This window comes from Mauremys mutica, chromosome 4, assembly GCF_020497125.1.
Source record: "Mauremys mutica isolate MM-2020 ecotype Southern chromosome 4, ASM2049712v1, whole genome shotgun sequence".
In the NCBI taxonomy this organism is placed as follows: Eukaryota; Metazoa; Chordata; order Testudines; family Geoemydidae; genus Mauremys; species Mauremys mutica.
The window spans coordinates 109,052,486-109,063,858 of NC_059075.1; the positions used below are offsets into that span (position 1 = coordinate 109,052,486).

General features: G+C 45.2%; 1 protein-coding gene across 5 annotated transcripts in view; it reads left to right on the top strand.

Moving 5' to 3' along the window:
- The window catches only part of MOB2 (MOB kinase activator 2), a 169,872-nt gene extending 159,220 nt beyond the window's left edge, over positions 1-10,652 (top strand). For all 5 annotated transcript variants that reach the window (XM_045016394.1, XM_045016393.1, XM_045016392.1 and 2 more), the window contains exons 4-5: positions 5,410-5,534; positions 9,426-10,652. In XM_045016394.1, the coding sequence (XP_044872329.1) occupies positions 5,410-5,534; positions 9,426-9,733 (433 nt within the window). In that variant the 3' untranslated portion in view covers positions 9,734-10,652. The remainder of the gene's footprint in view (positions 1-5,409; positions 5,535-9,425) is intronic.
- Positions 10,653-11,373: the final 721 nt, after the last annotated feature.

The following is an 11,373-nucleotide window of genomic DNA, read 5'->3' on the forward strand; positions in this document are numbered from 1 at the left end:
GGGCCAGCATAAGTTAGCGTCAATCCTGTGGCTGCAGTAACTTGAACCTGGGGCTGATTTGCTTTCTGGTAAGTGATGTGTGCTTGGTGCAACTCAGGATCTGATCCACTGTTTAATGCAAGCATACTGACTATTTTTAAGGGAATTAAAAGTGGTGGTGGGGAATATAGGTCCTTCTGGAGTGCAAGAATGAGGCCACATATAAGTGTCGGTCTTAGACATCTAGTGTGGCTCCACAGCAACTTGCAACTGGTGCTTTTATGCCTGACCTTGCCTTCTTGTGCCCTTCTAGAGTCAGTAATGCTGCTTTAGGTAACTATGGACAAGATGTGAATGACTAGCACCATGCAGTGAATAAGTGTATTAAAACAAAAAGCTGTCTGCAGAAGTCTTTACCTTCCTGCAAATTGAGGAAAATCCTAGACATTTCCCCCCCTAGTTTTCTCCTCCTCTGATCACTGACACTGCTAGCCTCTGCTGAAACTGCGGTTCTGTAATGGAGAACAGTAATAGTGAAGGTTGAAGTATTACATCGAGCAGAATACAACAGCCACTAGGAGAATCTCATGAGGTTTCCTTTTTCTGCTCAGCATTGGGGACATGCACAATGTCCTTAGTGTTTCTAGAAAAGCATTTGGGACAATGAAAACAAACTCATTGTTAATAGAACAAACCTTTCAATTACGCCTTAATCTTGAAATCAGTGTTTTCCTTAAATTGTTTCAAGACTGTTCTGTGCACACCGTTGGTGTACACGTTGAACTTTACTTTCCAGCCTGTGCCCCCACATCCTTCCAGTTGAATGCAGATTTTTCTGCACATAGCAGCAGACAACATCTGTCATGTAGTCTTCCTAGCTCCTTAGCCAGGATATGAGTGAGTGTTCTTGGGTGGACATTACACCCACTTTATCAGGGATTATTGATAACATAGGCTGTTAAACTTCGTACTGAAGCAATAGTTTGGCTAGGGCTACAGGACTAGTCTCCTTTTAATGCTTTTCAAAAAGTGACTTCTCTGAGGAATGACAGATAACACCTCTCCCTGTCTAGTGAACACTGTTTAGAGTTAAGTGGTTGGACAGGTGTGCAAAAGGACTGTGCTTGATCCTTGGCATGAAGAAAAAATATCCCTGGCCAATTCAGATGCACAAATACTGTCTGGTGGCTTCTACTCTGCCTCAATTGTGCCCGGCAAGCCCTGCGCATCCTGAAGTATGAAATGGGGGGCACACCAATTCAATCAATTTCTTACACTCAGGGCTGGTCTTCATTACCTCTGCTGCTGCAATCAATGCGCAGGGTTCGATTTTAGCGGCTCTAGTGAAGGCCCGCTAAATCAACCACAGAGCGCTTTCTGGTCGACCCTGGTACTCCAGTTCCCTGGGAAGATTAAGATAAGTTGATAGAGCGTCTCCTGTCAATGCAGCGCAGTGAAGACACCAGGGTAAGTGACCTAAGCTACGTCGACTCCAGCTACATTATTCATATAGCTAGGGTAGTGTAACTTAGGTCGACTTACCCTGGTAGTGAAGACAAGCACTCTGATGATGATAACTGAGGAGTGTCCAGAACTTGAACTGAGCCTTTCCTTCCTAAAGGATGACTAAGGAATATGAACCCAAGTCTCTTGTTGTGACCTTGGTCAGAATGCTTAATTTCTGTCAAACGTTTCCATTTGTAAAATGGGGATATTTCCTTTCTCCGAACCTTTGTCTGTTTAGAGTGTAGTTCTAGGTGCTGTACATGTATTTGTTAAGAGACATGCCCAGAGAACAGTAGATCCTTGATTTTGGTTTGGCCTCTAGGTCAAGGGCAGGTAAACTTTTTGGCCTGAGGGCTGCATCAGGTTTCCGAAATTGTATGGAGGGCTGATTAGGGGAGGCTGTGTCCCCTATCTGACCCCCTCCCCCCGCTTCTTACCCTCTGACAGCCCCCCCGGGACCCATGCCCCATCCATCTTCTCCCCCCCGCCATTCCCTGTCCCCTGACCATCTCTGGAACCCCTACCCCATCCAACCCCTCCTCTCATTCCTGACTGCCTCCCCCAGAACCCCCCGCCCCATCCAACCACCCCTTCTCCCTGTCCCCTGATCTCCCCCAGAACCCCTACCCCTGACTGCCCCCTGCCGCCCTATCCAACTCCCCTTCTTCCTGACTGCCCCCCCCAGAACCCCTACCCCCATTCAACCCCCCTGTTCTCTGACCATCCCGACCCCTATCTGCATCCCTGCCCCCGACCATCATCCCGAACCCCCCGTCCTCTATCCAACCCCCCCCCCGCTCCCTGCCCCCTTACCGCGCTGGAGCACCGGTGGCTGGCAGCGCTATAGCCGCACCACCCAGAGCCCCAGGACAGGCAGCTGCGCAGCCCGGCGGGAGCCAGCCATGTCACGGCGCAGCACAGAGCACCGAGTCAGGCCGGCTCTGCAGCTGTGCTGCCCCAAGAGCTCGCAGCCCCGCCGCCCAGAGCATTGCACCGGCGGCAGAGCAAGCGAGCTGAGGCTGCGGGGGGATAGTGGGGGAGGGGCCGGGGGCTAGCCTCCCAGGCCAGGAGCTCAGGGGCTGGGCAGGAGGGTCCCATGGGGCCGTAGTTTGCCCACCTCTGCTCTAGGTACTACCATAATATAAATCAGTACTAAACACTACTCTATCATCATCATTCATCATCAGACTTCAGATTCACGCCTTTTAATGATTATAATTGTAAATCAAATGCACAGCTACAAAATGGGGAATAACTGACTAGGTGGTAGTATTGCTGAAAAGGATCTGGGGGTTACAGTGGACCACACATCGAATATGAGTGAACAGTGTAATGCATTTGCGAAAAAGGCTAATATCATTCTGGGGTATATCAAGAGCAACGTTGTATGTAAGACATGGGAGGTAATTGTCCTCTGCACTGGTGAGGCCTCAGCTGGAGCTCTGTGTCCAGTTTTGGGCACCACACTTTAAGATTTAAACAAATTGGAGAGAGTTCCAAGGAGAGCAACAAAAGCGATAAAAGGTTTAGAAAACCTGACCTATGAGGAAAGGTTAAAAAAACTAACCATGTTTAGTCTTGGGAAAAGAAGACTGGGGAGACCTGATTGTTTTCACATCTGTTAAGGGTTGCTACAAAGAGGTTGGCAATCAACTGTCCTCTATGTCCACTGAGGACAGTACAAGAAGTAATGGGCTTAATCTGCAGCAAGGGAGATTTAGGTTAGATATTAGGAAATCCTTTCTAATTATAAGGATTATTAAGCACTGGAATAGGCTTCCAAGGGAGGTTGTGGAATCCCTGTCTTTAGAGGTTAAGAACAGGTTAGACAAACACCTGTCAGGGACAGTCTCGGTATATTTTGTCCTGCCTAGGTGCAGTGGGCTGGACTAAATGATCTCTTGAGGTCCCTTCCAGCCATACATTTCAGTGATTCTAATCATTCTGTTCGGTGGAAGGGAGCTGGTATAGTAGAACCTCAGAGTTACAAACTGACCAGTCATCCACAGACCTCATTTGGAAGTAGAAGTACACAATCAGGCAGCAGCAGAGACGGGGGAAAAAAGCAAATACAGTACAGTACTGTGTTAAATATAAACGACTAGAAAAATAAAGGGAAAGCAGCATTTTTCTTCTGCATAGTGAAGTTTCAAAGCTGTATTAAGTCAATGTTCAATTATAAACTTTTGAAAGAACAACCATAATGTTTTGTTCAGAGTTATGAACATTTTGGAGTTATTCATAACCTCCTCCATTCCCAAGGTGTTCGTAACTCTGAGGTTCTACTGTATCTGGGGTTCTTTATTAAAATTTCCTGTTGTATTAATAATGGATTCATTTGAAGGCCGTTGTTAATTGATGTGATTAGGGGCCAGTGAACTTTAATTATACTTGCTTATGAAGGACTTGCAAACTGTTTCCAAGAAAAGGTAACATGTCCCATGCCCTTGAAACAGAGATCATTCACATGTTCCGTAGTGCTGGGGGAGAGATGGTAGAGCTCATAGAGTGAGCAGAGAATGTAAATACAGACATGGGGTTAGATCAGGGGTCGGAAACCTTTCAGAAGTGAGGTGCCGAGTCTTCATTTATTCCCTCTAATTTGAGGTTTCGCGTGCCAGTAATACATTTTAATGTTTTTAGAAGGTCTCTTTCTATAAGTCTATAATACACAAGTAAACTATTGTTGTATGTAAAGTAAATAAGGTTTTTAAAATGTTTGAGAAGCTTAATTTAAAATTAAATTAAAATGCAGAGCCCCCCGGACCGGTGGCCAGGACCCGGGCAGTGTGATGCCACTGAAAATCAGCTCGCGTGCCGCCTTTGGCACATGTGCCATAGGTTGCCCACCCCTGGGTTAGATGGAGCGGGATGCAGAAGGGATTCTAACATTTGCCCAAAAATTAGATTGAAGATGGACTAAGCTGTTATGCTAGTTAATAAAGAAATGCAGCAGTTACCTGAGGGAGACCAAAACTGGGTACCTAGCATTATGGCACCATCTCCTGACAGCAAATGTTCTTACACGGAATTAACATTGTGTTTGCCTAGAGGCCCCCTCCTCACTTTTGTTAATTTTGTTTAAAGCGTTGGGAGGGTCACAGAGTATGACTGACCAAGTACTTTATTTAATAACGATGTGGCTGCGCTTTACCAAGCTCTTGGCACTTATAGTGCCTTCCATCAGAGGCTTTCGAAAGCACTTCGCAGACAGTTAAGCCGTACAGTGAGGTGGGTATCATTAGCCCTCAAAATGTTTTGGAAAATACGCACGTGGAGGGTAAGTGACTTACCCAGACCTCACAATATGTCACTGTCAAAGCTGGGAACAGAACTGAGAGCCTGCTTTCACAAAGCTGCATCCTGGCATTATCTTTAGCCCTTTTCTGTGGATTTGTCCTGTTTGGGGAAAGTAACACTGGAGTGAGACAGACCTCCCTTTTGGGCTTGACTTATGGAAGACGTTCCTTTGCAAGTTGTCTGTGTTGCTAGGACTGCTGACAGCATTGAGTGAGCTCACTGGCAGAAGCAGAATGGTAAATGGCAAGTGCTGTGCTGTTTTTATAAAGGAGCTAGTGTCAGGACTTCCTATCTAGGAAAACATTCTGAAGTGAGTCGCTGTAGGAATCCACGGCCTGTACTTCCGTAATGTTATTGGCTTGCTTAAAAGCCCAAACAGCTTGAAAAAATGCATTTTGTCTCTTGCCAGGCATTGGGTTTTGGAGTAAGTTTGATATCAACATATATCTGATAAATGTCCTTTTAAAAAAAAAATCTAACTGCTGCTGCTGAAGTTCTTCTAGTTTAGTTAGAATGTCAAGCTACTTGGCCAAAAGCATGTACCTGTGTACTTTTTATACATGTGCTGTAAATCAAGCCGAGGGTCCTAAGTGTAACACACAACACTGGCAATTCTCTCCACAGACAGTACTACTGGTATGATGAGCGGGGAAAGAAGATAAAGTGCACGGCCCCTCAGTACGTTGATTTTGTCATGAGTTCGGTGCAGAAGCTAGTGACAGACGAGGATGTCTTTCCTACAAAATATGGTATGTTTACCCCTGGGGGAAATGTCCTGTGGTCTATCTCTGTGAAAGGGGTGTTCATCATCCAGAAGTCTCAAATGCTGCACTCAAGGTGCAGAAGTGTACTTCATTTGTGATGTCTAGTCTTAATTGATTACTCAGAACTTGCTAATTTTTTCTTTCTGGGCTGAAATTTTGCATGCTTGGTCTAAACCCAAATATGAATGTTTTGAAAAGCTAGAGCAAAACTTCTAAAGCAGGTTTTTAGCTACAAAAGCATTTTGATTGGAGGGAGAGAATATTGGGCCTGATTCATCCCTGAATTGCAGTGGGGTTACTTCAGTGATGAATATGGCCTGTTTATCTTGGCCATGTGCATTGGGGTTGTCACCCTGAGTTTCACAATCCTTCAGTCTCTCCTGGTGTGCTGCTATGATGAGCATTTTCTTTTTCACACCCTTCCTTGCACACACTCACACAGCTTGGATCTAGTAACAGCACTGCAGGAGACAACAGGCCAAATAGATCCCATTATTTCCTATTTTCATAGCCTTGAAAGCCAGAAGGGACTATTACAACATCTAATATCACAGGCAGCAAAGAGGGGGCAGACGACAGCCTGTGAGGTAGCAGGAAATAAACACTGCATCCTTAGAGTCACAGAAAACCAGTAGTACCATGGTTAGTCAAGGAAAAGATGGCTCACTTATTATGGGACTTCTCAATATAGGATTTCATGTTCTATAAACAGATTGGATAGTGCTGGGGACACCTCCCCTCCCATTCACAGCTGCACAACATTGCTGTGGAAACATCAGTTGCCTACCTAGACAAGTGATATTTGGAAAGCATTCGTTTATGGCTAATTGTCATGTTGGTGGCTCCAGTCATGCTCTTCCTTATGCAGCAGCTAGGCTGGGCCTCCCTGTTTCCAGCTGCTTTAACAGGGATCTAGGTTCCTAATTGCAATGAAGTAGTTACTTCACTGCACAAGTAGCTGGAAGTAAGGAGTTGGGGTTACCACTAAGCTACCTGGTTCTCGTTGCAGATCACCAGCAAGTGCTCTTGCAGAGTAAGAACTATGGAATTGTTAAATCATTAGCACACAATGCATGTAGCTTCACCCTTGGAGAGAAAAGGAAACCATGAACTCCTAGAGATTTGCAGAGCCACTTTTTTGCCAGACCAGCAGGTCTTTCCATCTTCTTCCCCTCCCTTAGGCACTGTCTACACTTGTAGTGGCACATAGAGTAGCACATGTGGCAGTGAGAGGGCACGGGGAGGCAGCAGCGAAAGACTGCCATCAGGGAATGGCTGGGACCTTCCCCATTGTCTCCCCGAGAAAGAGCCCTTCCACACTGCCAGAGTCTCTCACCGGGGTGGGGAAAAGCTCTGGCAGCAGAACACCACACTGCTAAAAATAGCAGCGTAGACATGACAGGCACTGCTTGGGCATGTAGGATACAGACCCTAAGGGTTCTGGCATGTCTATTCTACTCACCTAAGCAGTACCTCAGCGCCTGCGCTGCTATTTACACTGTGCTGGGCATGCAGTGTCTGTACTCTCTACAGGCCACTGTAACTGTGGACCTACCCAAAGTTCTTCTGAATTATTCTGGAGGAGCCAATTTTCAGAGGGGGGAATTATTTGCGAGCACTCTCTCTCTCTGAGGTAGGGGCCACCTTCACGCTTGTTTGGATAGCACCAGCATCTGACCTCTGTAACCCCTTTACACCATTGCCATTGGAGCACTGGAACTTCAAAGGGGATGAACCAGTGAGCAGGCAGCTGAAGGATATGAAAGACCCTTTTTATTTTTATAGTTGTAAACTTTCTACTCAGGGTGGTTGGGAGAGTTTTTGGGTTGCTCTTGCCTCTTTTGTCCGAACTCTCCCCACCTCCCATAGAAAGTGATGTACCTGCCACCTTATTCCATATCTGTGTCTTACTGAGTGGTGAATCTAAGCCCATCTAGGACTTGAAATGCAAGGAAAAATGCAATCTTAGTAATATAGCCAGGGCTCAACAATGAACATAATCGGAAAGAATTATTGTATCTTCTAGATGTGATTAACTAGATTATTGTAGGGCGGGTGAGAACAGTCCCCTTGTATTCATCAAGTAAAATATGGTACCTGCCCACTAGACTGGCCAGCACACAGGTGGATGGAGGTAATCAAGAGCTAAACAGCTGCCTCAGCCCCCAGAGTGAGACTTCACTGTTACATAGATATGTTGTGTGGAGCTACTAGCTGAGTAATAACAAGCATCTGAATGTGGACCAGAGGCATGCAGAGGTGAGACTATCATTCTGGCAACTGAAGCAACTATCTCCTACCTAAGCCAGGTGCTTAACCCCTTTTTGCTTATGGAAATTTTTTTAATTTAGTTACTCAAGAGTAATCAGGATCTCATATATGCCCACTTCACAAGCAAATGTGGCTGTCACAAAGGAGCCAAATGAGAAGTTGCATGTATGACTGTCCTACGTCCTCCCCTACATGTCTGTTTGCTGTCCCTGTGTGTTTGAACAGCACTGGTTTTTTTTCCTCCTGCTGATAAGGGCTCATCTCAATTGATTAGACTTTTCCTGTTGTTATGCATACTTCCACCTTTTCATGTTCTCTGTATGTATAAATATCTCCTGTCTGTGTGTTCCATTCTATGCATCTGAAGAAGTGAGCTGTAGCTCACGAAAGCTCATGCTACAATAAATTTGTTAGTCTTTAAGGTGCCACAAGTACTCCTGTTCTTTTTGTGAATATAATCTGACTACTCTCATAATGATAGTGAAGGCCAGGCTGCTGGTCTGGTCTGCACCTAAATCCTGGGTGCATGTTAGGACTTGGGTTGAAAATGAAAACTGACCTCCTCATGAGTGCCATCAAACGGCAGTTGTGTCCTGCACTCTAATTGGAGTGTGCATCTAATTCTGTTACCATGTTGCTAATTCTGCATGTGCGCTCCCCAAAGTGCATTAGGGAGTACAACTGGCTGAGCCAAGCTAGCAGAGGAATATAGCCGTGTAGCAACCTGGGCAGGCAAATCTGTTTCTCCTGTTGGTTGGCGCTATTAACAAGGAAACTGAGGAGTCTGTTAAAAGGAAAATAAATTTTCCATCTTTGGTTAGGTGCACGACTCTGGACATGGCACTCAGGTGCCTGTCCACGGGGCAGTATGCAATCTAAATTGAGTTTGTCCAGACTTGTTTTGTAGCAGTGCAGATCCTACTGCAGCATGCCATCGGGCTATAAAAAATCCTGTTGTCTAGGACTAAGTAATCTTAATATGATGAGTCTAAATTAGTGCCTCTAGGTTATGCAGGTAAATCTTGCAATGGACAACTTTGTAGAGGACTTCATACCTGTACTGCGCACATACCAGGGCCTACATGTGTGAAATATGGTGACAGGTATGGAACTTTCTTCAGTTCCCATTCCACCTATGAATGGATCCCCCCAGCTTGCGGGTACTTGCAGCAGCATCTAGGCCTCGGCCCAGGCCCAGACGTGTGGACTGAAAAACTGGGAGGTGGAGCAGAAGTGCAGTTATAACTGAGGAGGGTGGGCAGGAAGATAAGGAGATGTCTGCCAGGTTTCACTGGAGTTGTGGCCCCCAAAATTGAGATATTAAAAATAATAAATTTGGGGGTTTATTTGCTTCCTAATAAACTTGCAAGAGTTGGCAGCCCTGGAAGGTGAATCAGGAATGGCACTTTTGACTGATGGACTCCATCCAGTTAAATCCTGCTTCCCCGTTACGGCTTTAAAGACCATAGCCTGCCTTTTAAAAAGAAGTAAGTTGCACCAGTCTGCACGTTGGCGTGGACAGATGCTTCCCCTAGGCTGAAACGATGGATTTGATCACCTAGCACTATCTGTGTGTCTCAGGTTTTCTTTCTCTCCTCTTCACAGGCAAAGAATTCCCCAACTCCTTTGAGTCCTTAGTGAAGAAGATTTGCAAATATCTGTTCCATGTGCTGGCCCACATCTACTCCTCCCACTTTAAGGAGACTTTGGCACTGGAGCTGCATGGACACTTAAATACACTCTATACACACTTCATCCTATTCATCAGGGAGTTCAACCTGGTGGACCCTAAAGAAACCACCATCATGGATGACCTCACGGAGATCCTCTGCAGCAGCAGCGGCAGCGGGAGCAGTAGTAATGGGAGCGGCAACAGCAGCGCAGGAGCACAGAACCACGTGAAGGAGAGATGAGCCTTCCTATGGAGCAAAACTAACATTAACATAAAAACAATATTATATATTCTATATATGTGTGTGTATGTATATGTGCATATATATATATACAGACATACACAGCAATGAAAGTTTAAGCAATTATGCTGCCACCACAGGACGTGTAGTCGTATGGGACTGTACGGAGCTTTTGTTAATGCACCATCTGGTGAGAAGTTGCACCAATCTTCTTTTATTGTTTTCCTCCTGTTCCTTCTTTCTTTCCCCCTGTCAGATGGCTGACAGATGCTGTTTTTAGAGAAGAACCATGTTTTTGAGTTGGGCTGCTGTTTTTCTTTTTTTGGTCTTTTTCTTCAGTCTTGAGTGCAAGCCCTTCTATCTTTCTAGGATGGTGGTACTGCCATTTTAAAAATATATATTATGTTATAAGAAGTGACTCTTACTTTGAAGTGGCTTAAATGCAGATTTTGTTTTGGGGTTTGGTTTTTACATAGACTCCCCCTCCCAGTTTTGCATAGAGTCCCCAGTCAATTGCATCTTGCCCTTTGCTGGCTTATAATGGGAAGAAGAGATGCCTGGCTTGACTGCAGTAGCAGTAGGGGCTCGCTACAAATGTAATGGGTGTGATTCTTCATCTGGCTATGAACCTGCAAGAGGATCCACAAGCCTTTCTGCTTGTTGCTCCAACAAAATACATATACTTGTTTCTCTGCCCCTCCCGTCCCAGGCACACATCCAGGAATAATAGTAGTGAGATCGTTGGGGTCTGTAAGAGCCACCACCATTTACTTCCCATAGAAAAGGGGGCCAGGGGGAGAAGGGTGCACTGAGTCAGTCACCGGCTGTGATAGAGAGATGGCTGTTGGCATAAAATTATATTGTTGGCTTATTTTTAGTTCATCTGTTCAATAATAATAAAAAAAAAATTTCTATCAGGCCTGAGCCTTGTTTTTGTCTTCAGCGACACAAATCACTAAATGTTTGCTTAAAAGATGCAGAGATGCTTTGCTAGGTGAGTGCATGGGAAACTGTTAGCCTGGCTAGCTCCCTGCACAAAGTCTAATTTTGAAAGGATAATGTCAACCAACTTTAAAAAAAACCTGCTATTTTCCACCCTATACGTTGCATTTTGTTCATTTTATGCATTGCTACCATAATATAATCAAGTACCCGCAGAGGGGGCTGCAGTGTGGTAAGAGCTGCATATACCTGTTTGTACAGGACCTGTGCTGAACAGTTTACAATCTCAGAAGTAGTGGGGATGAGGGATATACACCCCTGTATGCACTTTTCATGCACATGCACACTTTCATCTCCAGTCTGCAGAATGTTTCTAATTACATGAAGACTTCTCACCTGTTGCTTGGCTAGTTTCTTGTTGGCACTGTGGCAGAAGTCTTGAGGTGGGAGTTGGAGAGAGCAGTAACCTTATTAAGCAGTTCAGGGAAGGTGTCAGCTTAAGATGTACTCAATCGTATACCCTAACGAGGCTGTTGCAAACATCGTTCTTTTGTATGTACTCCCTTGTTTGCACCATATTATACAAACACCAGAGCACCGATTGGACCAATAATTGCTTGCTTCAAGGGACATTCAGGCACTGGTTGGTGTCATGAAAATGGTGGCCATTTTGAAGTTAAGGTAGGGGCTGATCTATT